General features: G+C 40.2%; 1 protein-coding gene across 2 annotated transcripts; it reads right to left on the bottom strand.

Moving 5' to 3' along the window:
- Window positions 1–2: 2 nt before the first annotated feature.
- Window positions 3–27,852, bottom strand: sidt2 (SID1 transmembrane family, member 2). Of its 2 annotated transcripts, XM_074678737.1 has the most exons (26): window positions 27,018–27,851; window positions 26,793–26,914; window positions 24,863–25,027; window positions 24,695–24,740; window positions 21,920–22,021; window positions 21,602–21,685; window positions 21,353–21,518; window positions 19,594–19,687; window positions 19,164–19,219; window positions 18,882–18,908; window positions 9,247–9,285; window positions 9,089–9,166; window positions 8,183–8,298; window positions 7,997–8,070; window positions 7,832–7,898; window positions 5,991–6,064; window positions 5,768–5,891; window positions 5,505–5,622; window positions 5,020–5,156; window positions 4,788–4,896; window positions 2,821–2,897; window positions 2,566–2,612; window positions 2,354–2,459; window positions 2,162–2,272; window positions 1,932–2,045; window positions 3–545 (listed from the first exon to the last, which is right to left on the bottom strand). In XM_074678737.1, exons 1-26 carry the CDS (start codon window positions 27,264–27,266, stop codon window positions 483–485), a joined length of 2,565 nt encoding a protein of 854 aa, XP_074534838.1. In that variant the 5' UTR covers window positions 27,267–27,851; the 3' UTR covers window positions 3–482. The 2 variants fall into 2 exon arrangements, with proteins under 2 accessions (XP_074534838.1, XP_074534839.1); XM_074678738.1 differs by lacking the exon at window positions 18,882–18,908 and having other exon boundaries at window positions 27,018–27,852.
- Window positions 27,853–27,976: the final 124 nt, after the last annotated feature.

The raw sequence follows: 27,976 nt of genomic DNA, 5'->3' as shown, positions 1-27,976 counted from the left end.
ACACACGCACACACACCTGTACAAACACATACAGCATATAAACAGCATACAAACAGTATTTCAAAATGCATCGTTGACTTGAAATGTCAAATGTAATGCAGACAGTATAAAATAAGTTAATTTAGATCATTTCTCTTTTCTGTTGAGCGTACATTGTTAATTACAGCGTCAGCAGTAAGTAAACATTGATTACGACAGGTATACTGATGATGGCAGCAAAGGGACGAAACACTTCAGCATCACTCGGAGTCGACTTCGCTCTTTGTTGGCACGTTTGTGTCCATAAACAAGTGGAGGGGAGGGAGGGCTACTGCCTGCCCCTGACTGGCTGTGGAGAGGGGGAGAGGTGCCCACTCATCAGCCTGGGAGGAAAAAACAGGCTACTGGCTGTGCTTCTTTTACAAACACCAAGAGGACGCAGAGAGGCGAGGGCGATAAGGCAGAGAGAAAGAGCTGAGCTCATCATAGAAGATCTGACGCGTCTAGAAGACGAAGATCTTGTCTCTCTGAACTGAGTCGAGGTCATCGTCCATGGTAAGGAGGACCTGGAGGGGAAATGGAGAGATGAGAGGTTTTTAAAATTAGTTTCTTGATACTGTCTGATATTATAAAGAGATCAATACACACATTGAACGAGAATCATCTTTTTTTTTAAAGAAAATTTTAATGTAGGCATGCTTAAAAAAATTTGTATCGTACTTCATTCTTTTTAGACATCGAAGTAGGTACAGGCACCAAATAAGGTACTTTTATAGGTACTTTATATGTACCAACCGAATTCTGGCAAAAGTACCGGGTACTGATTTACATAAACCAAAAGGGACCATGTTCAGGAACCTTAACACATCCTTGTGACTGTGAGGGAGTGGAAAAGTCAGAGCTTTTCTATGCTGGACATGAACACAGCAATGCAAGATACAAATTGAAAAATAAATATATTTAATTGAAAAAAATATATAATTTATTATTGAACAAATTGCTATTTTTTTACAACATAAACAAAAAAAAGTACCAAAAACTGGTACCATCCAGTACCAATACCATTTGCCAGGTACCAGGCATCAGTACTGTATTGTTTCAAACGTGAAAGGTACCCATCCCTAATTATTACACATGTTTAATGAGAATCAAATCTATTTCAAGAAATTTTGATAGTCAGAATTTTTAAATATTTCTGTATTATATTTTGTTTGTGAGCATTATATCTTTTTAGAAACTTAAGTAGGGACAGGTACCGAATTAGGTACTTTTATAGGTACTAACTGAATTCTTTTAAAAGTACCAGGTATCGATTCACATAGAATCAAAAGGTACCATGTTTAGGTACCTCAACGCATCCTTGTGACTGTGAGGGAGTAGAAGAGAAGGTGATTTTCCAGGCTGGACATGAACACAGCATTGCAAGGATATATACTGAAGAATAAATATGTTAAACTAAAAGAAAAATATATTTTATTTTTTAACAAATTGCTTTTTTTTACCACATTAACACAAAAAAGTACCAAAAACTGGTACTGTCGAGTACAGATACCGTTTGCCAGGTACTGGGCATCAGTACTGTATCATTTCAAATGTGAAAGGTACCCATCCCAACACTGAAGCCATACTCATTTGAAGACACACCCTTTAGAAAGTGCTTTTTCACATCTACAGTTGTGGCAGGTTGGAAAATGAACAGTTAAAAGACAATCTTGATAAGTGTGTCAGTATTTTTTTGATAAATTACAAAGTTAGACTCAGAACACACCAAGAGTTTCCTTTTTGGTACACGGCCTATCCAGTATTTACCGCATTTATTGATATTTATAGTAATACTTTTTAATCTTAAGAGTATAGTGAACAATTAGCAGGAGGATATTGAACTGTCAGTGCATTAGGTTTATAAACTGCATGTCTTAATTTCAGAGTGCATAATATATATAAGGACATACCAAGAAGGATCCAAACATGGCGATGGACGACAGAAAGTGCCAAATGTCGTGGTCGTCAAAGAATGACAGCAGGATACAGTCCCTGTTATGTTCACGAGACTCTGCAGGAGTTTTCTATGGCAGAAAAAAAACAAACAAAAATTAAACTCACACCAAAAAGAGTCTGTGTGTGCTCTGATTTATGAGCTGATGCTTTCTTCAGGAGACTCTTGGGTATTTCAGTGACTGACCTGCCAGGTGCTGAGTCCCTGGAAGAAGAAGTACAGTGCAAAGCCCCAGACCACAGCTGTGAAGAGGATACAGACCAACGCAAGACACTGGATCCTCTCACCGCTCCGCAGCTAAACCACACACAGATACAGGAGTTACAAAAACAGTTTTCTCTTTGCTGCATCTGTTACTGACGATATGCAAAGACAAACCTTCATGATGATGTAAAAGGCAAAGTAGAGCAGCAGGTTGCAGATGGCGATGGCCAACAGGTAGGAGGCAAAGTCATTTGGTCTCTCTATGAGGCCGTAGGCAGCTCTACAGAGAGGAGGGAGGGAGAGGACGCCATCAGAAAACAGTAAGCTGAAGGTTTTATATGAGCTGAACTCAGTGCGTGGAGACAGAGGAACCTCAGAGTACTTACAGAGACCAGTTGACTATGTTTCCCATGACGAGCAGAACCATACGGTCCTGTTATAGAGAGGAGGGAGGGAGAGGAGCAGATAGTTTAGAAGAAGGGAAATTAGTAAACAAGGCGCTGGATATATGGAGGGTACAGATGATAGCACAACGTTTTTCTTGCAGAGCAGTTTTCACTGTTTTCTAAAGGTAGACTACAATGCAAACACTACATTTTGACAGATTTCAACTTGTTGAGAATTCTCTGCTTAATACTCACAATGTACATCGGTCCACTACACTGTCTGATGCAGTCTGTGTAGACGATGTAAACGATTCGACGCAGGACACCAGAATCTGACACAAACATAGAGGCAAGAATAAGCTGCAGTAAAACACTCACAGAGTCCATTCAATACATGTACGACTGATTTTTAGAGGAAAACTTCCAGACTTTCAGGCTTTAATATGTTAGACAGATTGTCTTTCACACATGTACTTCATTTCACTTAGATATCGATCCTGGCTGCACTCTCCCAGTTTAACAACCTGTTTGGTTGAGGTTATGGGGATGTAATGCATAAAAAAGAGAAATGGTCTGAAATAGACAAAAGAAGTCTGGGTAATGGTTATGTATGAATAAATGAAAAGTCTGGATAGAGTTCATAGAGCCCTTCGTTCCTGGTAAAACATTCTCAGGAACTACATGGTTCCTTTGGCCCACTGTTTTTTTGTGTTACTACCAATGGCTCTAAGACCCAAGCAGGTTATGTAAACAGGTGAGTAACTTAAAGTGATACTCCGGGATGGAACAAGTTGGGTCCTATCACAAGGTTTATGGCAGAAATTACCCCTACAGCAGTGTTTTTGTGCAGCAGAAGCCCAGGGCGCACGCACCAAACACCCCCTCCCTGCTCCTCTGCCGGTTTCCTCTGCACTCAGACGGGGCCAATTTTTACTTGACCAAAAACACAAATAAACGGACTCCCTCCAAAAAACTCTGATATCAGTCTGCATTCACACTTTATTTAAAGAATTTTCAGCGCGTTACTTTCACATAAAAACACAGTTAAATAAGGCTCTAGTTCTCATCGTGTCGTAAAATGGCGCTACCTCCACTGCAGAGCCACAGCTGGCTACGAGGTGCTCGCCGCTTGGTGTATGCCAGGTAGAAACAAACCCAGGTAGTCTGCCAGGACGTATTATGCAATAACAACGTAAAGATGAGTGATTATGAGAGCCGGTAACTCACTGAAAATTCTCTATATAAAGCATGAATGCAGACCGTTTTCCGATTTTTTTGGTGGGAGTCCGTTTATTTGTGTTCTTGGTCAAGTAAAATATGGCCCCGTCTGAGTGCAGAGGAACCCGGCAGAGGAGCAGGGGTGTTTGGTGCGTGCGCTCTGGGCTTCTGCTACACAAAATCACTGCTGTAGGGGTAATTTCTGCCCTAAACCTTGTGATAGGACCCAACTTGTTCCATCCCGGAGTATCACTTTGAGGAGGAAAAAAATGTAACTGCAACACATCATCTGAACAGCAGAGGGCAGTAAGTCTATGACCAAGGCCATTCAGCAAAAATTACACCATTGCAAGATGAAGACAGGCCAACGCTATGTGCAGGACCTGAGTTAGCATTTTAGCATGAGGGATATTCAGCCTATGATGGTTTTAGATGTGCTTATTGCACTCCAGATAGATTTGGACACTTGGAAAGAGACAAGCAAGTCTAATGAGAACAATTCAACACATTTATAAGTTTTATGAAATTTAGACCCTAATTCCTTCAGTTGAAAGAAAAGCACACAGCTTAAAAGTCAGAGTATGAATAAGTCTGCAGCCTACTTTAATAATGTCAGGAAATTTTCACAGGGCATGTGTGAAAAGGGATGAAGTGACAATTTAAAGTATCCTTAACAAACTAAGAAATAATATTTTTTATACATCAATCAATTTATATTGAATGTTAGTCCTCCCCTGATGTCTGTATGAAAGAATCTGCAGCTTAACAGCACTTCAGCTTTGGATCTACTTTTAAAGCCCAGAGGCCACATCATGTCTTACATACAGTCTATGAATTCTGTGATTTAAAGGAGTTGTATGTGACCATTAGGCAGCATGACTCTTCATGTCTCTTAGCTTAAAAGTTATTGTAAAGCATGGCGTCACTGACAGTTTGGATTTCCCCGACCAGTATGACTCCAGTGGTTTAAGGAAATAGTTTTAGGTAGCTTGCAGAGATCTTACCTAACCTCCATCGGCCCATGTAATAGAGCTGTGTGCTGAGCAGGAGAGTGGCCAGAATGTGGATCACAGAGAAAATGATCCAGAAAACTGTGTTTCCCTTTCCAAACACCTGCAAACACACCATCACAGACACGGTGAGAGATCAGTGTACTTTGGAGTGTATTAAAAATCAACCAGGCCTAATCTACAAGGATGTCTGAGAGAGTGTGTGTGTGTGTGTGTGTGTACATACCACTCCCAGCACTGAAAAGAAGATGACTGCAGCCAGGCAGGCGTAGGCAGTGTAAGCACTTGCGTTGATGTCAGGGTGTCTCTTCTGATACAGCTTCAACATGCAGAGTCCAGCAATCATGTACATAAAGGAGGTGTCTGAAAAGAATCAGGATATGAATATGAATCAGCATATGAATCCATGTTTCAACATCTAAAATAATCAAAAGTGAAGGAGAGAATCAGTGCAAACTGTATTTTTTTTTGATAAAGAGTTCAGATTTCCTCACTTTCTTGCAAAACTTTGTCTTTTAACGTGAGCTTGGACAAAAAAACAACTTACACAGATGTTGTAATGTATTACACTTCCTGAATACCAGTGGGAAGCATCACTTCAAATGTCAAATATTGGTTATTCCATCCTATGCCAAAGCTTTGCCCACTAGTCATGACTGAGTTAGTTGGCAATAAATGTTCAAGAAGTTGTTCAAAAGACTGTAGTCTTACCAAACTGGAAGTTGGTGTAGTTTGGACAGACGTGGTAGCAGGCACTGAGTAAGCCCTCCATCATCAGAGCAGTTCCCATGGCATAATAAAGACCAAAGTGTTTTGGGATTCCACATTCCTGCGATAAGAAAGGACATTTTAATTTGTGACACACCAATGGAGCACAATAAATTAGATTCAACTGTCTCTAGATGCACTGGCTGCACAGAAGCCCACCCTGGGATCTAACTTATCTGTGTCTATTACAAATTTGTGTGTCTCACCAATGCGTTGAGATCGTTGCGAACCAGAGCTCGATTGTGGACGATGTCTCTTTTGAGGACGATGAGGAGGAAGAGGAGTCCCAGCATCACGTATCCAAGGTTACTGAGGATGTTGTTGAATGCGCTGTGTACCACAATATTTCAGATTCAGTCAAAGAAAAAAACCTTTACACATAAATATGAGATGTTTTAATCATGATGTAGCTGTAAAGACAACACACACCTGAGTGCTCCCAGAGGGTGGGCACACAAGAAATTGTAGAAGCAGATGTCCTGGTTTCCTGTAACATTGACCACCTGAAGAAAAAAGTAAATCAGACCATTTTTTAATACTTCCATGAACAAATAAACCTACTTTCTTCCATCTTCTACAAGGTCTTTCTACATTATTTAATTTGATGGTTGATACATTTAACTTGTATGTCAGAAAGATTTTCTCTGAGCTTAAAAAAAAAAAAAAAACGGTAATGAGTTTGTCATATTCAGTTCAATTTTCAGGGACCGTGCATCGTCAATATAAAAATATCCTCAAATAAGCCAGAGAACTGGTTTACAAGGTACTAGGGATGGGTACCAAATTAGGTACTTTTATAGGTACCAACCCAATTCTGTCAAAAGTACCGGGTACCGATTCACGAGAAATCAAAAGGTACCATGTTTAGGTACCTAAATGCATCCTTGTGAATGTGAGAGACTGGAAGACTAGGAGATTTTCTATGCACAGTATTACAAGGTTATACACTGAATAATAAATATGTTATATTGAAAAAATATGTATATTTCATTATTAAACAAATTAATATTTTTTACCGCATGAACACAAAAAAGTACAGATAATTGGTATCATTTAGTACCGGTACCGATTGCCAGGTACCAGACATGGTACCGTATCGTTTCAAATGTGAAAGGTACCCATCCCTACAAGGTTCTTCAGGTGTTAAACTGACAAATAAGTTTGAAGCAAATTTATTTATTTTTTATTTTATTTTTTTATTTAATACCTATTGTTGATTTAAATTGGGTTAATGACCTTTGCTTGTTTAAATTATCTTAATCATTTATCTGACTTAAATTTTAAAATGTATTCTTAAAACACATAAACATCACTTATCACAGTCTTTTTAAAATTATTAGCCAAGTATTTTATTAATTTTTCTTTTAGGTTTTTTTTCCAAATGTACTTTTTTGCATATTTTTGGCCCTCTATGGCTGTACGTCTAGAGGTTCTTTATATGTAGATATCTCAAGCTAAAGCTAAAACTAAACTAAACTAAAAAATGTAGTGCTGTTCTATAATATGTGCGAGATGCTGTTTGTTGAAGAAACAGACTGTTTTTTTGTTTTCTAGTAATAAAAAAACACAGGCAATCAACAGGCCTAATTATTTTTTAAGTTAAAGGTATGCACTGTTACATTCTGAACATTGATCTTTAATGCAAAGCAGAAAAACAAATAAAAATGAAACATCTAGTTTTTTTGCAATAGTCACACCTGTGATGTAGGAGATAGCCTACTGAAGTTTCAGGACCATGGATAAGGGCCGATCCCATGACAATGGCAGAGGAACATACAGTTTCACACCGTTTCAAAATAATTCAGTTTTTCTGATTAGACTGAGAAAACAGTTTGCTCTGATACAGGATTTCATTTGGCCTTTTTGGCCTCTCTGTTGATGTGTCATCAGTAATGTTTAGCCCTTAGTTTAGCCTCATCTCTGTGAACTTCTGAGCAGAGCACAAACGCTCACCTGACCCATTAACATTGATTAAGAGAAGAGTGTTCAGTGTGGACACATTCATTCTGTTAAGATCATAAGTGACGATGTGATTCAGAACACTGAAACCACATTCACACTCTGCATTGAGAAAACTGTCACAATCTGACGTTTATTCCTGTTTTTTCTTTTTCTTTTTCCTTGAACATGCATGAACAGCGTTAACAATCACTAAGGACATAACTCCTTTGGATTTCAAAAACTGTGATTGAAAGCTAATTTAGATCCCTTTTATAAATCTCAACACCACTAACATCTTGTGAGTCACAGGTTATATGTCGGCAACGTACCGTCTGATAGGTAATGACCAGTTGGATGACAGGAAGGGCATAAAACACAGCGATGGTGGCAATGTTCCTAGAAGGGAGAGAACCATTAGACTTCTGCAGAATGAAACATTTGTTGAAGGATGTTTTCATGATGGTAGTGATTCATGACCAAACCACTGTCCTCACCAGAAGTAGATTTGGTATTTCTTGCTGAGCACCCTCTTATCTTTGCGAGCCAGGTCGGACACACACAGAAATTTCTGCAATGAGAGAAACACATTATGATTATTTATTGAGCAGTGAAATTGGTCGAGGCAGGTTGCCATTTCCATAATCACAATAAGTGCGCATAAATGGAGAGGAAAGGGGTACCTTGGTGCGGACGATATTTTTGTCTGAGTCAATATCGTCCAGGGTGTCATAGTCATCCTCCTCCACAGAGCTCAGAGACTCGTGTCTGCTTCGTCCAACACTTTCAAGTGACCGCTCTGATGGAGGGAGAAGAGAGAGCAAGACATGAGAAGAAAGCAGACAGTTTGAATCCACTGAGGGAAATATAAATGGTTACTGATTAGAGAAACATTTGTTTGGATTTTAAGATTTTCTTTGGGATGCAAAGGTGTTCAAACATCACACCTTCAAATATTTATACAATCTTTAAACATTAAATAATTGTGGAAAATTGGGTTCTTGCATTTTTTCCCTTTTCATTAAATTGATATAAAGACCACAGTCATGTCCTGGTATCAGTATTTTGATCTCAGTGATTTGGTTTATGAACTGTATATAAAAATGGATGATGAGTTACCAACTCCTCCAAACATGAAATAAAATGAAGCCAAAATATCCTGCACATGGTGGCACTGATATCTGAGAATTAGATTAACAGTGAGACTTATGACTTAAACTGCAGCCAATCAGAAAGGAGAGTGCTACATATTTTGGCTTCACTTTGGGGGAGCTGTCCCTCCTTCAATCCATTTCTACAGTCTTTGATTTTGATTCACATCGTGCTGATTGGTTTGGTGTAATTTAGGAACCGATTCAGCCAATCAGGACGCAGTGTGTCACCGATGCGGATGGCTATGTGGTGAAGGTGATTGAGGATTGGGCGACGTTTGAAAGGCTCCTGTCCTGATGAACAAAGACACACAGAGAATCAGTGAGGGGCCGGAGCTGCTCATCACAGGAACCCTACTGCAAGCCAGGCTGTGAGGACAAACTGCAAAGAGACACCAGTGGGGAGTAAATAAAGTCTTTGTTGATGTTTGTCCATACCCATGTATCCGTAGTTGTTGTCAGTGGACGTGGCGCTGTCAGTGATGGCCTCTGAGCTGAGTGTGCTGCCGTTGTCAGCTGGAGAAGAGGGGCCACTTGTTAGGTGAAAACTCAGCAAAACAAAAACGTAAGAAAACACAAAGCTGTCCACAACTCACCAAAGGAACCGTATTCATATGGTGCACCTGGAATCTTGCCTGTAAAAACATTTACACACTTTTAGTAATGAATGCACTTCACAAGAACCACTGAAGGCGAACACGACTGAAATGAACTGCGGCTGAACTGTTAGTAGACACAAACATCTGAGGGCGGCAAAAACACACATGCACTACTCACCACTCATTAACAAAATAAACATAATTAACATACTAAGTAACCAGTAACAGATAATAGAATGCTCACTGCTAGTCTCCAGGTGTGGGTTTATTTTTATTATTATCACGATTATTTTTTTGTTGTTTCTTTTGATGTTTTTTCTATTCGATTGTTTGCGTTGTCTATGTTTTTTTCCTTCCCCTATTCTCCTTGTTTTTCCCTTTTTTCTCTCTCCTTTTCTCCCCTCCACAACTAACTGCAACATGAATATTACGAATTTTATTCTTTTATGCTGCAATAACAGCTGGGTCTTAGACAAGTACAACCAAAAACATGTCACTTATAGCACCTCTGCACTTCAAACAGCATGTGGCCACATATCAACACTCACCATGCACAAAAACACACTCACAGCATGTGGATTTAATGCACATAAACAGATACAGAATCATCACACAGGGGATTTCACTGGTACACATACGTACATGAGTGTAAAATGCATGATCACAAAGATGCATGCATACAGGCACACACATACATATATAACTGCTTGCACACATACACATAGTTTTCCTAGTTGACTTACTCTGCTAGCCGAGACATGACACCACTCAGGTTTATTTCATGGAATATACGTGGAGCTGGTTCCAGGGAAAAGAGGCTAAAAATATTTAATAAATTGAAAGATCTACAGGCAGACATTGTTTTGCTACAAGAGACTCATTTATCAGAGACAACAGTGGGTTCACTCTCCACTGCACAGTTTCCTCATGTGTATTCAGCCTGTCTCAATTCCAGACAAAGAGGTGTAGCCATACTAATAAACAGAAGGGTAAACTTCAATGTGGAAAACACAATTACTGACCCAGAAGGCAGATTTTTAATTATCACATTAACTATCCAAAGTATGAAGCTATGCATTGCTAACATATATGGGCCAAATGTTGACGACCCCTCTTTTTTTCACTCCCTGTTCACTTCACTCTATGACCACTTAGATAACACGCTCATCATAGGAGGAGACTTCAACATGGCCTTGGACTCAGGAATGGACAGGCTGAGTGCAACAGGGAACCATCGGCTCTGGCAGTCCACTAAGGTTGTTAAACAATACATGGAGGATTTTGGGCTTTGCGATGCCTGGCGTTCACTCCACCCCACTCTTAAAGAATACACATATTTTTCATCAGTGCACCACTCATACTCCAGAATAGATTTCTTTTTAGTTAACAACTCAAAAATGAGCGATATATTAGAAACTAGTGTTCATCCCATCACCATCAGTGATCACGCACCAGTCTCACTGACTCTAAATGATAAGAAAATAAAACCACCAACAAGAAGCTGGAGATTTAATTCATCATTACTTAAAGACCCTAATTTTGTCAGCTACTTTGAAAAGGAATGGTCTTTATATTTAGAAAATAATGACCTACCAGAGACCTCAGCCTGTGTCCTCTGGGAAGCAGGAAAGGCAGTAATGCGAGGAAAAATAATCTCATTCTCGTCACACAAGATAAAGGAAGAGAAGCAGCGGACAACTGAATTGGAGCTGAGAATCAAATCACTAGAAGAAGTTTACAGAGCATCCCCCAACGAGCAAACACTGAACAGTATTAGGAAGGCTAAACTTGAGTTGAATGAAATAATTGAAAAGAAAACTCAGTTTATGCTCCAAAGACTACGCTTGGAGAACTTTGAACATAGTAACAAATCTGGTAGATACCTCGCTAATCAATTGAAGACAAAAAAAGAAAAAGCAATGATCAACTCTGTTAAAGATTCAGCTGGAAATATCACCCATGACCCTGACAGAATAAATCACATCTTTAGGGACTTTTATGAGACACTTTATTCATCACAAATTGACCCGCCCGACAGCAGTATCAAAGAATTTCTGAGCAATATTAACCTCCCAAAACTGCAACTGCAACAGGGAATGGCTCTGGACTCTCCCCTCACAACAGAAGAACTCTATAAAGCACTACAAGACATGTCCAGTAATAAAGCCCCAGGTCCAGATGGTTTTCCTGCAGAATTTTATAAGGCATTCTGGACCATGCTGGGACCTACATTTTACAAAATGGTCTTAGAGATCAAGGGAAAAGGTAAAATACCTAAAAACATGAATTCCGCAAACATTACCCTACTTCTAAAACCAGGGAAAGACCCCACACTCCCGTCCAGTTACCGGCCAATATCGTTAATAAACACCGACCTCAAAATAATCTGCAAAGCCCTCGCCAGAAGATTAGAATCAGTTACTCCTCTCATCATACATCCTGACCAAACAGGCTTCATAAAGGGTAGACATTCTTCCACTAATACGCGCAGACTAATAAATCTGATTGATTATGCCACCACACACAATCTAGAATCCATATTCATCTCTTTAGATGCAGAAAAAGCATTTGACAGAGTCAACTGGAAGTTCTTATTTGCAACATTGAACAAATTTGGATTCGGCCCATCCTTTACTGATTGGTTGAAGATTTTATATAATGACCCAAATGCATGCGTCAGGACAAACGATCAAACTTCCCCAAGCTTCAATCTGCAAAGGGGTACTAGACAGGGCTGCCCACTCTCTCCCTCACTTTTTGCTATCTTTATTGAACCTTTAGCAGCTAGTATCAGACAAAACAAAGACATTAAAGGTATTCACGGTAAAAGAATAGAACACAAGACAAGTCTTTATGCTGATGATGTATTACTTTTCCTCCAGAACTCACAAACGTCTCTTGCTCATACAATCACACTCATTAAGAAATTTTCATCAATTTCTGATTACTCCATAAATTGGTCAAAAACTACTGTTCTCCCCATCAACTGTACTTTCCAGAATAATCAGGATATTGATCTAAATTTGGGGAATATTAAATACTTAGGAATAAACATTTCCCCCTGTCTTTCTGAACTAATAAAACTAAATCATGTCCAGCTTCTTAAAACAATAGAGGATGACCTCATACGGTGGACATCCTTACCCATATCACTCATGGGGAGAGTTGCCACCATAAAAATGATGGTTCTACCTAGAGTCAACTATCTGTTCTCAATGATCCCCACCAAACCCCTTTCCGCCTGGTTTAAATCGTTAGACTCAGTCATCAATAAGTTCCTCTGGAAAGCCAAACCTCCACGTATCAGCTTAAGAACTCTACAAAAGACTAAAAACAACGGTGGCTTGGATTTGCCCGATTTTCATCTCTATTTCCTAGCAAACAGATTGCAATATATCTCAAAATGGCTGAATCCCAGCCAACTAGATGAACCATGGCTTGATGTAGAGCAAGCACTATGTGATGACCTAATAATTTCTAATCTGCCATTTATCAGCTCAACCGTTAGACATCATAAATGTTACAAAAAATCAACATTAATTCCACTCTTACAGCCTGGTGGGAGTTCCTTAAATTAACCAAGTCTTCAATCATTCCGTGTAAGTTTACACCCATCTGGAACAACCCTGACATCCTACAAAATAAGAAAATGATCAACTTTACCCAGTGGAATATTAAAGGTATTAAACATTTTGAACATATCATTCAAAACAGAAAATTCATATCATTTGACATGCTCACTAAACAATATGAAATCAGTAGCGCCAAATTCCTAGAGTACCAACAAATGAAATCCATAATTAGCAAGAAATATAATTCTGACCAGCTGGATTTACAACTTCCTGTTGGGGTTGCTGAATTTATTAATCTTAGTGCCCCAAAACTGTTATCAAAGATATACAGACAACTAGTCAAGATAGAGGATTCCATCTCACTCCCAACAATAAGGTGGGAAACAGATTTATCTGCTAGTCTCAGTAATGACAGCTGGTCGCAAATATGTTCAAACACATTTAAAATGACTAAAAACTCAAGTTTACAACTTATACAATACAAAATTATCCACAGAATCCATTACACAGGACACAGGATGTTCAAGATGGGTCTAACAAAATCAAACATTTGCTCACACTGCACCAGTAACGCACCTGATGATTATTTACATGCTGTATGGTCCTGTACACCTGTTCAGAACTTTTGGCTCCGGGTGTGTGAAGACCTTTCCACATGGTTTAAGTGTAATATCCCTGTATGCCCCAGACTATGCCTTCTTGGGGACCTGGATGACACCTTTCTGAACTATAACTCTGCATATTTGGTCCTCACTGCCCTATGCATCGCAAAGAAAACAATCCTCTTGAATTGGAAAAGCAAAAAAAATCTGTCCACCAATCAGTTTAAGAACCTTCTATTAGACTACATCAGCAATGAAATAATGTCTGCCTCCTCCTCTAAGCACAAATCGGAAGATGTTTACACTCTCTGGTCCCCTGTGATTAGCTCCATCACTTAGGCAGGTGATAGGCAGGGATTCCGCGTCTACTGGTGGTTGGACAGGTGCTGGGAGGGCTGGGATTCCCCGGGCTTCTGGTGGTCCCATGGGGTGCCGGGCTGGGCTGTCTGTCGTGGGGGCAGCGGTGGGTCTGGCTGGGGGGGGGTGGTGGGTGGGGGTGGCCGGGGGGGTTGGGAGGGTTGGGGCTGTCCTGGCAGCGGTGAGTGGGGGCTGACGGTGGGCCTTGGACGCGGGCTGCCGGCACCAGGCTGGACAGCTGGGTTACCCCTGACGTGTGCTGGGAGGTGGGCTGGGGGCCCTGGTGCCTGAGGGCTGCTCTCTGTCCTGGGGAGGGGGGCGGCCCGGGCCAGGGGGGCATGGGCCTGCCCGGGCTCGCCTCCATGGGGACGGGTCGGGGCTTGCCTCTGGCGTCCGGTCCCTGCTCTAGAGACCATGGAGGCCTAAGTGGGAGGGGTGAGGGGGTTAACAGGCCAGAGGGTTAACCAGCCCCCACTGTGTGTGTGTGTGTGTATGTGTGTGTGTGTGTGTGTGTGTGTGTGTGTGTGTGTGTTGTGTGTGCTTGTGGGCAGATGGGGGTACGTTCAGATGTGTGTGTGTGCAGGTCTGTGTTTATGTACGTGTGTGAATTTTTCTAAACAATGGAATAATATTATTATTATTATTGTTATTATTATTGTTATTATTATTACCATAATTATTTCTATTATTATTATTTCTATTATTATTTATATATTACTATATAATAGTATATATCTCTCTAATATACAATGGGCCAGGGTGGTCCGGGGTGTCCTTGACCCTCTGGCTGCCACGGCCCGGTGCTCTGAGTCTGGCGGATCCTGGGCCCCCCCTGCCCCGGTGGGCCCCGGGGAACAGGGGTGCCTATTGCTGCCAATAGGGCGGCTCACCCTCCAGAGGGGAGCTTTCTCCTCTCTGGTCTTACTTTGCCCCACAGCCCTCACTCCCCCGCTCATCTAGAGCATCCACACACTTAGGACCTTGAGGTGCACGTTCGTCAGGTGCGGTGGTAGAGGTCCTTAGGGACCACTTCTGCTACACCCTGATAAGACTTGCGCCTCAGTTTTACTTACACTTAGACATCCCTACATGATACCAACTACTCTACACAACACACACAGAGACCCTTGGGGTGGGCCAAGTGGTATATGGTAGGCAGGGCACTTTGAGCTAACCACCTGAAGGGCACTGCCCCATGAGCTACGAGGCCGTCCACTCCCCAATTTTAACTTTTCTTTTTAACTGCATTAGGATCACAAACATCCACACACTACAGAGCGGGGGAGGTAGGGCAGGGGGCTCTTCTCACACCCCTGTTTCTACCATGCCCCCTGGGGCATGGGGTAAAAAGGGGATCCGCTGCCTTGGGTTCTGGGCGAGTGGCACAGCAGGGGTCCCGCTGCGCCCCGGAGGATGCCCATGGCTTTATATCTACTTATTTACTTATTTACTTATTTATTTATTTATTTAATCCTCTTTTTAAAATTATTTATATATGTATGAATATATATATGTATGTGTATGTGTGTGTGTATATGTATGTGTGTATGTATGTATGTGTATGTGTGTATATATGTATGTATATGTGTATGTATGTGTATATATGTATATATATATATATATATATATGTATATATATATATATATATATATATATATATATATATATATATATATATATGCCGTGTTGTGATATTGTTGTGTGGTCGTCTTGTGGTGCTGTGGTGTTGTTGTGCTGTTGTGTGAAAGTATGGGTATGGATGGACAGAATGTTTATGTGCGGGTGTCAGGGTCCACGGTGGAGGGCTGGTGAGCTGTGATAAAGATGAGAGGGGGATAGGGGTGGGTTGGGACAGTAGGCTGTGTACGGGGGATACTGGGTTTCTGGGGAGAGGACTTCTGTGGTCTCTGGTGTCTGGCTGGGTGCGCTGGGGGCCGGCACCGACTCGTGATAGGTGGTGGCCTGGGCTGGGTCCGTCCTCCCGGGTGCCTGGCCGAACCCCCCATCCTCGGGGGTGAGTGGCCCTTGGGCACAGGTGACCCCTGGTCTTACCCCCTGCACTCGATCGGGGGCCCTGCGTCTAGCGGGGCCTGCAGACCTCAGTCCCTGGCCCCTGGGGTCCTCCCTCTGCAGTGTCGGGGGCCTGCCTCTAGCCTTCCCGGGACGCTCCCCCCTTGCCTCCTCCTGGATTGGCGTGCTGCTGTCTCCATGGTGGTCTGTCTGGGCCCTGTGCTCTGTTGTGGCTGCGGGACGCCCGGGGATGAGGGCTATCTCAGTGCATGTCTGGCCTCTGGGAGCAGCGGGGCCACATCTGCATGATCACTCCTTGACATGATCACCTGACCCAAATCAAACCCAATTTTCTATACTGCCACCTGTAGCCCTATATGTGTAGGTGAGTATATGCGTCTGTGTATAGATCTATATACGTATATGTACCTCTTTGCAATTGTCGTTGTTGTGCTCACTGCTACTCATGATTTCTCCAGTTCATCTCTCCAGGTTCTTCTTGTGATTATGACTTCAAAGACCCCAGGATACTGTCTCCTTTCAGGCTCAGTAGCTGGTTATTTGTTTCTCCTGTCTGTAGTCATCTGTTCAGTTGTTGTGGTTGTTCTCTACTGTTGTTTTGTTGTCTCTCTCTCCCCCCCTGTCTAGTCTCTTCTCTACAATCTTTTCCTTTTTCATTGTTTCTTTCCTGATATCACCTTGTTCTGGTTAAGCAGTAATCTTCAAACTTGGCAATATACGGGAGGGAAACTGTATGGATACATGTATGCGTATGTATATATATGTGCATACATACGTATGTGTGTGTGTATGTATATGTATGTATGTGTATTTATGTATAAAATATATATATATAATTTAAAAAAAAAAAACAAACACTAATAAAGAGTACCATTTTAACACTCAAGGGCAGCTCTATACATTAACGGCTCCCTTTGGAAAAGCAAATGTGTTCTGCACAATACGGCAGCCAGACCATAATTCTGTTGTCGTGACGCTGAACAGGACAAGGGAGAAAGAAAAAAAAAAAATAATAAAAAATAAAAAAAAAACACACATGCAAGGTTCCAGTTAGATGACACGTTTGTGTGTGTGTGTGACAGTTGTTCAAGGCTCAAAATGCCAAAACTTATGAAGTCATAGGAGTGCTGTTTGGATCAAACATGCAGAAAAACAATAAAGTAAAAGAGTTGAACAAATGAATAAATGGTCGAACGTAGGAATCATTGAAATAACTGTATCTGCATTTTTTCATATCTACTTGAGTTGTTCATTTGTTGAACTTTTTTTAAATATTGCTCATCAATTTATATGGTAAATTCTTCTTTATTTTACCAAATCTCTATTCGAATTTCCCCTTCTGGTGCACACCTATGACTACATTAAAAAAGCACATTCAAAATAAAAGCTGAATGCCTGAAAATGTGAGCACAGAGAGGCGCAGAAGCAAACTTTATGGATGTGTTGAATGGTGACCACTGCAGTTGGTGTGCTTTGTTTAGAATGCTAGTTATCCTGCAGACACCAGAAACAGTAACAGACTGGTGAACCATATTGGAATACATTAATTTAAAGGTTGTGGGGTTTTTTGTAAAATGACTGCTACTTTATGTGTCTGTGATCTAACAAGTCAAAGGCTTTGTTGGTTATTAAGGCAGTTTTACTAAAACTTCTAAAGATAATACTGGCTTTCTGATGGCAAAGTAAAGAAATGCAAAACTCTGAATTTAGCATCCACTTTACAGCAACATTAGTTTTTGGATTGGACTTTCTATGATTAACTAAATGGCATGGTATCATTGACCCATATCTGTCTTGCTTCCATGCTGGTTGTTGGTCTGGTTTCCCAACAAAGTAACCAAACTGCTCAGGGTCCCCTCTGGGTAATTCATTAACTACTGTTTAGTATCTCATACAGCTCTGCTTCAAGAAAAACTGACCATTGTTTTAAAGTTCCCAAGAAACAGCCAAGTAACATTTTTTTTTTTTTTCTGGCAAGGGGGGAAAAAAGTAGGGGTGCACCGATCACAATTTTCTGGCCAATCACCAATCTTTAAAAAGCCTGACCTGCCGATACTGATTCGGACAAACACTGATTTTTAATTTGTATTTTTTTAACTGACAGCATATACCTTCAATGTTCCAATCTTATTTTATTGAAAATCATTAAACAATACGTGTGAAACAATAAAATATTTATGTTTTAACTTAAACAACCAATAAAGTGTCCTGAGTTTTAGGTCTTGGAGCAAAAAGCAACAATGGCTGGCTGTACATGATCAGTTTCATATGTAAGGATGGGCCAATCACCGATCTTTGCTCACCGATCCTCCATTATTGAGGAAATTGGCACCGATCGATTGGTGCGTGTCTAGAAAAAAGTGTCCTTAAAAATCATTTTTGGGGGTAACTTTTGGGAGGCCATGTGACACTAACTTTGAGGGCAGCAGAAATGTGACATTGAATTTGAAAGCATAAAAAAAAAATCACACTGATGATGCCTCACTTCCAGATAGTCAGTAGGTCCAATGGGTAATAAACCATAACAAAATCACAGAAGTGTTTTCCTTGACTCAAAATTAGCATTCATTTTTCGGTGCAGGATGTTGATCACTTTTTGTACATTTCAGCAGAAGTAGGAGGTATCAGTGTAAAAAACAAAAATGTGAGAGCTAAAATAAGAAGAAGTCTGTTTTGATCTCATGGTAGCTTTAAGTATTTCTTCACCTGACAAACTGCAGAGCTGTGAGGAGAAGCAGTCAGGCATTACTATCCAAATAACATGCAAACAGGATGGTGCTGGGACATAGCTATCTCTAACAAACACAAGCATGTGAGTCACGAATGGCTCTATCTCTATGATGCATGCCACAACAGCTACACTTACAGTCTTTGAGTAATGCAATGACCACATTACTACACAGTTCAAAAAGGTGTCATAACCATACATTACTCTTTACCATCATACCATATTAAGGGTTTTGTGTATATGGCAAGAGAGTTGTGTATGCATGCAGAGCATCTGCAGGAAAGCAACACAGTGTGTGACAGGGTTGTAAGTGCAAAAGAGGAGTAACAGTGTCATTATACCGTCTCCGTTCTTCCCAAGCAGAGAAGCTGAACCATACATTAGCGTGAGGGAAAGAGGGAAAGAGAGTGAGAGACACACTTTCAGCAACAACACACACACATTTTAGATTCAACATAAATAAGCTTAACAGTAAAATGGTTATAGCACAGCATGTTAGGGGTGGTTGAATAAGTAAATTATAGCATCTGCTCTAAAATACTGCTTTAAGAAATGGTATCTCGCCACACCCCTTCTTATAAGCTTCTAATGGGTTGGTCCATTGTAGCTAGTTGCTGGGTTACCTGTCTCAGCAGGAGACATGTCAGCAGGAATCTGAAACACCTCCCTCTTCTTCATCCTGCAGACACAAAGAGCATAACATGCAGATGCAAATCCTTTGCATTCAGAATATGTCTTTTTAGTGGTTTAGATTCATCAGTCTTTATGCTATATAAAATCAAAAATGTTAAGAATCCATACATATTTGAAATTTCTTCTTTGAGATGAAGCTTCATTTTTCCAAGCCTTGATCAAAGCAAACCCAGTTACATTTCATTAAAATGCGTGTTTGATCTCTGGCTGTGAGGCATTTGTCTGCTGGCTGAGCTACAGATTCCCAAAGGCAGACAGCGAAGGTTCAGCGATGCAGCACGGATAAACATGTCTGTCTGAATGCAATGAACCCTGTAACTGAGGTTTTTGGTTACAAGAGAAATACAAAACAGATCTTACCGCTTGTTCTCAATACAGGCGACGAGCAAGGTGAGCAGGTAGAAGGAGAGGAAGATGCCCAGACAGAACAGCATCCCCATCACATAAACCTCTGCTGTGGAGTGTGAAGACAAATTCAATGTTAGCCTATTCACATGTCTATACTGTATGACCCTGACCGTCCTGCATAATGAAATAGTCTGGCCTCAGATGAACAGCATACAAGTGGTTGAGATGTATAAAACATTCAGCACGTACCTGACATAATTACAAGACCTTTAGCCCTGCATTCTAACTTCCTAACTTTACAGAGGCTGAAAATCTCAGCTTTTATATGTGGAAGTTTGTGTTTTACAAGTGAAAAAGGAGAAAACTAGACGTATAATTCTGCTGATTAATTGAATCAATTAATGGCATTTCAAAAATAATCAACACTCACAGGGCAAATAAATAAAACAAAAATAAAAACAGTAATGTCTGCAGACATTGCAGGCAGCTATTTCAGTTGTCGTGGGGCAATGTTGTTGTTCCCCTGAAACAATAACATGTTACCTCCTCAAATGTGGAAATACCAAACCTTAATGGGCTTGTGTTTAGGGATGGGTACTGAATTAGGTACTTTTGTAGGCTCCAACCGAATTCTGTCAAAAGTACCGATTTACGTAAAATCAAAAGGTACCATGTTTAGGTACCTGAATGCATCCTTGTGACTGTGAGGGGGTGAAAGAATAGGACATTTTTCATTCTTGACATGAACACAGCATTACAAGGTTGTAGACTGAAGAATAAAAATGTTCAATTGAAAAAATTGTATACTTTATGATTAAACAAAAAGATATTTTTAAACACAAAAAAGTACTGAAAATTGATACAGTTGAGTACCGGTACCAATTGCTAGGTACTGGGCATCGGTACCCTATTGCTTCAAATGTGAAAGGTACCCATACCTACTTGTGTTAAATGTAAGACTCTGATACAATTTCCATACATAAATATCAGCCATGTTCTGAAATCTATGTTTAAAAAAAACAACAGTTATTTTTTAATTTTAAGAACAAAACAAAATCCAATCTTAAACATGTTACTTGCAAAGATAATCATGGATATTAGACTGTGATATGCATGGAATAATAAATGTTGTTATGAAAACTTTGTGTTATAAAAAATAAAATTAGGGAAACACAATAAGATGATGTCAGTACAATGAATGGGTCATTAGCTGACCTTTCTTCTTATCTGTCGTTTGAAAAACTGATGTCAGCTGACCACTGGAATGCACCACTTCTAATGACCGGTCTCAGTGAAAAATTGCGCACAAAAACCACTAAAGGAGCCTCGAGCTCAAACAATGTTAGCTGATAATACTGAAAATGCTGAAGACTTGCTAATATTTATTATTATCACCAAATCTTTGGTTTGTGTGTGTTTATTTACTTTCAAAAACTTGAGTAAAAAATGTGCAACAATCAACTTTTATACAAGTTAATACTCTCCAAATTTAAAGTTCAACAAAGAAGCATTTGCATTCTTTGGTACTTACTCATTATCAGGTTACTTTCAGTATTGTAATTGATATTACCATTGTGAGAAGAAAAGAATTGACACACCCCCTTAATGTTAATTTGTCTCTCATGGACTCTGAATGAGCAGTTATGAACCTACTGGTCACTCATGGTGAGTTTGGAGAACCTGGATGCTGAAAATGTCTGCAGAGTGCAACGCAGCCAAATTTTGTTATAAATACACAAAAAAAGTTCATATCAATTCAAATGTGACTTACAATTGATAGCAGGTGACACCACTACGTCAAGAGCTTTGCTTCGGTTCCCAGCATCGATCAGCTCATCAGGACGGAGAGGGTAGAAGCGCAATGGACCACCACATGCCTCGTCCTCTGTTTTCACCACTATCACTACATAGAAGCTGTTGCTGGGAAAGTCTTTCCTCTGAATGGCAGAGAGATGTACAGAAAGATATAAGATGTTGGAATCAAAGTGTAGAAGCATGGTCTGAGGGTATTGATCATTACCTGCACAGTGATGGCGCCTTTTTTGGTCATTGTCTGATACATCCCAGTGAAGGCCACGTTGTTGTCAAGGTCATAGACAGGGCACTGAGAAATAAGAGAAAGTACCATGAAAATATGAAGAGAAAAAGGCAAAAAAAATGTTTAGGCATTAATAAAAGAGACCACTAGTAACAAGTGTGACCAACTGGTGTATAAAAGAAGTAAAATCTTTAAAAAAAACAATGTTATTTCCCATCTTTGTGTTGCTGCATGCTGACCACAATGCCAGAGAATATTTGAAGACATCAGGAGAAGTTTGAGGGGAAACAGTAGATGTACCTGGATGTCTTGGACGGACATAACAGAGCAGGGAAAGGTCATGTCTGAGTTGACCTTAACGATCACAGTGTCCACCCCGTCTGGGAAGACATACTTGAAGTACTGAAAGAGACAGGACAAGGAGAATGAGGAGCCATGTAGGAGTTAGAAAACAATATGAACCCTTCCTTCAATTTCTGAAATATTCTGTTGAGATAAATATTTTCTAATCCAAAAGACACAACTTGATCCAGAAAAAATCCTAAAAAAAACTGTCGCACATTGGAAATATAAATAGAAGACAGAGGCTGAGCTGTCAGTCTTGTAAGCTTAAAGAGTGGTTTGTATGATCTGCCTGTAAAGTGAGTTGATTATCTGCAGAGGACGCTAGTGAGCTTTTCCCTTAATTGAGAATCACTCTGATGAGATTCTGATGCCAACACTAATATCAAAGTCAGCTTGTCTTCTGCCAATTGATTTAATGTGGATCTTGATACTAGCCCAGCTCAGTAAGACATCCTTTGAAGTAACAAATTTCAAAACCACAGGTTACTCTGAAGTTAATCTAGACTCCAATACAAAGACCTTGAAATCAGATATTTAATGTTAAATGTCAAATTTAAGGAGCCAGATCCCCTGTTACTCACTTACTTTTGACAAGTACCTCTTACCAAGTAACCCTCTTGTACAAACAAACCGTCCCTGTAAGTGAAGGTTTGTTAGAGGTTTTAAACTTCAGTGGCAATGCACCAACTCTTATACGTGCCACGAGTTGGAAGGGCCACATTTGTTTCTTTGTGCTTTCTGCCTCAATGAGGCTGAAAGCACATTTTGCAATAGCGAAAGCTAAGTGCCAGGGCAACGTGGAGGTCATGGAGCCAGTCATTGGCATATTTCCCAGAAGTGCCGGGTGATAACAGTCTTCCAGGTAGAGTTTAACAAAGCATCAAAAAGCATACTTAACCCAGGCCTGCCTTGACAATTTACAGCATCAATCTTTTGAAATACAGATGAGTAGACAAGGTGTATGACTGACTGCATTCAGTTGGTATTTTTATTTCTTAATTTGTCAAATTGACCAACCCAGGACATTATGATTCCATCTTATCATATCAAAACTCATTAAGGTTTTTTAGGGCTCCATCTCTTTCAGGAGGTCGTTTTTCAGATCTTTTCCTTTTCACAATGTGGATGGTGTAACAGGAACACATTGTAGCAACATATCCCTCTCTGTTGGAGTCTGATTGAAAAGATGTCTGGTCCTTTCACTGCAACTCTACACTGACAACTCATCAAAATCTCCAACAGCAATGGCGGCAAAACTATATTTCACACAGATACAGAAACATTAAGTTAGCCTCTAAAGTTGTCAGAAGTATAAACAGCCACTGAATTTTACCAATTCATCACAACATGCTTGAACCATTTACTCGTAATATTTCTCGAGGACTTAATCATCTCCAAAAAGTTACACATTTCATGTCACAGTAAATAATTTATTTTACCAGAAGAATGCATTCCAGATGACACTGCTAGCAAAGGAAATTATCGTATCATTGTTTGGCTAACACTTAAAGCACCTTTCATAGTTTTTACCACAGCATCCCTTTAATTATCGTTATCTCACATAATGCACAGCACACACTTGAAACCAGAGCTCTGAGACAGAATTATATAACAAACCACACACCTTTGCAAAGCCATGCATGCTGACTTTAACAACCAAACCAAACAAGCTAACCAGTGAAAGGAAAAAAAAGTAGCATTTGTCTGTACATCTGTTTAAAACTACAGTACCAGTCTGCAGGGACATATATTTTTACATTTAAAAAGATCAAACTTCTGAAATGTTTTGAAGTTTTAGCCACTTGTAACACTGACCTAATATTTTGGGTGATTTTATTTTTCATTTAACTTGTGACTTTAAATTGTTCCTGCATTTTACACACAGTGTTCTTTCATCTCATGTGAGCTGCTATGTATTTTATATATTTATTGATTCTCCTGTACAACACTTTGGTCAACAGAGGCAGTTTGAAAGTTCTCAACAAGTAAAGCTGAATTGGATTTGAATAATGTCCACCAGCCTGCAGGTGCTACTGTGTGATGTGCCTCAGTGGAGATAACAGTGTGAAGCCCATTCTTTATATCATAGTTCATGGACTACCATCAATATCGGATATGACCCTTAATATAATTTAGTCCTACCAGATGAAAATACCTTCTGTTTCAGGAAACTCTGATATGAAATTAGGAACATCTTAGAACAATTATCCAGAGCAGCACGTGATTTTTGTTTTCCAAGATTTCCAGAACATGTGGAAACTCCCTTTAAGTTTTTCTTCTCTCTTGTCTTTCCAGTGTACACATATTTTCAATTACCTTCAAAGAAGTTGGTGACTACAAAGGGAGAGAATGAACCTTCCTTTTCTCAGTTGTTTGAAATATAAATCACTGTCCAATAAACAGAAACATGTAGCACTGAGTAACTACAGAGCTTGACTCTGGAAAACACAAGCAAACCTACAAAGTGCTACATAAGAACAAAAACAAAAACCGAAACTGTCCAGAATTGCACAAAATCAGAAACCCCTGACATTCTCACCTTCCTCCTCCCCTTCTCACCTTCCTCTTTTTCACTTGTCATTTCCTTACTTGTGTTTCACATCTTCTGTAACTTCCACCCTCTCTCTTGCCCTGTCTACAACAAACATTTCTGTGACTAAATGTCCCTTTTGTAAAGAAGCATCCTGTTTCATTCGTGAACACACAAAGCAGTGGTGTCATACTGTGTACCTGAGGTTGGGATGGTGACGCAGAGAAGCTGAATTTCTTGTCCGTCCTGTAATCAAGGTACAGACAATACGTCAGACACACAAGTAAGTTAAGCCCACACTGATGTCAAATCTATAAAGCTGCGTGCTAATGCAGAGTGTTTGTGTAATTACAGCAGATGTCACTCACTGCAGGGTGAAGCTCTCCACACGGCTGACCCTGAGCAGGTAGTTGGTGCCCTGGCTGGACAGGGTGGACACATCCACAAAAAAGTACTGGGTCTCAGAGAGGGCCCGGGTTGGAGGCTGACACAAGGTCCTGCCCACATGATCATAAGGGTACTTCCTCTGGTAGCTGGAGACAGAGGAGAAATAGATGTAATGAATAAATATGTGAGGAATGAAAGATAAAGCAAAGTTGATAGACTTTTTCTTTGATGTGGTAGGGAATTATGTAACAATTATATAATTGGACTTCAAAGAAGAGTAATGTTGTTCTGGGGATTAATATTTAAAACTGCATGCTGTATCTAAATCTTGCAATGTCAATAACATCTGAACAGTATCATGACAGACAGCTCCATAATACGGTGCTAAATTGACTCATCAAACCATATCAGATTGTCAGGAGTTGTTTTCTCAAATAGCATGTGACAGTATCTCAATAAAAAAGATGTAACTTTAATCTGATGACATGGAGGTATCTTATTTACAGTAAGCAAGGCTCCTCAGATTCGCACCAATGACTCTCAGAGAGGGAAGTGAAAGTCCAAGGTCCCTGAATAATCAGCCATAACGTGCAAAACCACGAGACTGAACAAGCAACACTGTGAGAAGGCCATTCTGATGTTACACCATTACGACACTATCTGAGAGTGTGGGAGACACAGAGTACATCACAGGTCTGTTGGCCGGTGGCTCATACACAGAAAGATTAACTTCTTGCCTGTTCTAAAATCTTACACGATTAAGTCAGATTTAGAGGCTGAATGTCTAATAACTGTTGGGTCACAATCCAGAACATATTAAAGGCTGTATGTGTTGTAGTTTTGTCTCCCCCAAAGTAGATCAACAGCCAGCTTAACACTTACAAAATCCAAGAACAATGAAATATTTGATTAATAAGAAATGATAATCTGCTGAACGAATGGCTCAACACGACTGGCATATGTCCAAATGGGTGACATTCCTATGACGAAACAAGTACTTTGACCCTTGATCAATAATCTGAAATAATATCTTTCCACCATCTCTGCAAAAGATAAAAAGAGCACAGCTGGTATTTGGATATATCCTTCTATTACAGGGGCATTAAAAGCACTTTCAGTTCTATTCTGCCTCAGACAGATGCATGACCCAGTGCCATAACTGTTAATAATATTGTAAGAAACACCATGAGTAAGACACTCCCTCATGAGAAACTTGATTACTGGTGTATAAGTTGTGGATGTATGCAGTTAGTTAGTGCAAGGATGTGCCTAAAAACTTGGAACAAAAATCAAATTAGACAAACACAGACCTATTCATTGTGACAGTTACTTGCCAATGACCCAAGTATGATTGTTTTTGTTAATTCAGTTACATTCAACTGAAAATTGTGTTGACTTTTATGACTTTACTACTTGTGCTTTCCTTCCAATTCCCCTGGGAGGGGTGTGTGGATCAAATTCCATTTCCATTACATCATTTGAATGAGTGATTGCCTAGTTTAAAATGACCTCAGAGAATGAGTTATTGAATTGAGTAGGAACACATATAGTATAGCTATATAATTACTTGTGTTTATAAAGGGACAGAATATAGTTGTAGTGGACTAATAGGAGGAAAAGTGGCATTCTCAACTATAACAATTCATTTAAAAAATCATAACCCACCACTCATGCTTTTTAACTTGAGATTTATACATTTTGAGAAACGGTGTTAGAGGATTTAGGGAAAAGTCCAGTTACAACACAAAACACACCACAATCTCACAATGACCTCGTGTGACGAAATGAATATTGTTTGACTGTTAAACGTTGTTCAAAGTTCAAAATAGGTTACTCTGATATTTGTAAAATAATTTTCTTTTGTTTAAAGTGTATCCAGCTTACAGCTGTTGGAAGGTGGGGGATACTTACAGGCCTCTTAGTATGAGGGGGACTTGAAAAGACAGCACAGCTTGCTTCTGTCGTATCACAAACAGGATCGGACTCTCCAAACCCCGTGACAACACATCCACTGTGACACGCACTCCCTCCGTCTATAGCCAGAATAGGGGGGGAAACATATTATATTATTATCATTATACCTGATGACAGCTGGATGTATGAGATTTACCCACCAGTATACCATTGGAAACTCACCTTGTTCCTGGAGATTGTATGATTGAAAGCATAGATGGTCTGATTCGCACTTGTAACCGTGTCATTGTAGGTGACATCGAACTCCGCGTCTTTCTGGATCACATTTTTTGTCTCCCCCACCGCCCCAATTCCGCAAGCAAACTGGGTCACGCATAACAAGAGAAGGGCAGCAAAACCTGCTCGGATCCAGCAAGGTGCAGGTCCACAGCCGCTTTTATGTCGAGATTTCCAGCAACTCCTGAACACCATGTTGCCCGACAAAGTAAACCTATAATGTCAACTAAAACTTGACGTTATTAAAGTTAAAAACTCCACCCATTCAGCTACCGTTACACGTAAAGCCAGCAACCGCTCCCACTGTACCACTTGCAGCTAACAGCATCAATAACAGCTGCTACCTGACAAGCTTAAAGGCACAACTGGATGTTTACATTAGCTTAAGAGTTGTTTCTCAAGCTATCGACATCCAAGCCGAGATAAAATCTATCCGCAATACAGCCGATAATATGGGTTTCAAGACAACAAGATAACTGATACTTCACCTAAAACAAAAAAAAATCTTGATAGGCTGTTAGCAAGCTGTGCTAACGTTAGCATTGTTGGTTACAGCCGCAGCTCCATGTTTTGATATCGTTGTTCAGTCCAAACGACGAGAAAAGTGTAAGAAAATCTAACAGCACGGGGCGATTTCTTACAGCCTGAAAAACACTGAAGGTTGTCGAGGCGTATTTCAAAGGCGCTGTGACATTGTGCGTGTAATTCTGTCACCCCGAATGAGGACATTCAGTGTGTTTACAATGTAAAAAATCGGTGTCATTAGCGCCCCTCCACGCTCAGGCAGTAAACAACCCGGGTGCAACGTCATGACGTAATGGCGCTGCCATCCCGCATCCAGAGCATTAAATTATTCAAATACGACAATGAAGGATAGCAAGGCTTTCTTCTCTTCTCATGGAGCT

The sequence above is a fragment of the Halichoeres trimaculatus genome, unplaced genomic scaffold, assembly GCF_033239565.1.
Source record: "Halichoeres trimaculatus isolate MK-OKI-2021-1 unplaced genomic scaffold, fHalTri1.1 fHalTri1_scaffold_9, whole genome shotgun sequence".
Lineage (NCBI taxonomy): Eukaryota > Metazoa > Chordata > Actinopteri > Labriformes > Labridae > Halichoeres > Halichoeres trimaculatus.
The sequence above is the reverse complement of the archived record's forward strand: the minus strand, read 5'-3'. Positions and strand labels throughout refer to the sequence as shown.

Excerpts from the sequence above, each read along its gene's own strand:
- sidt2 (XM_074678737.1), bottom strand. The coding sequence starts at position 27,266 with ATGGTGTTCAGGAGTTGCTGGAAATCTCGACATAAAAGCGGCTGTGGA. Across the intron at positions 8,299-9,088 it reads CAACAACTACGGATACATGG|AGCGGTCACTTGAAAGTGTT; the intron begins GTATGGACAAAC and ends TCCCTCCATCAG. Across the intron at positions 8,071-8,182 it reads AAAATATCGTCCGCACCAAG|AAATTTCTGTGTGTGTCCGA; the intron begins GTACCCCTTTCC and ends CTCTCATTGCAG.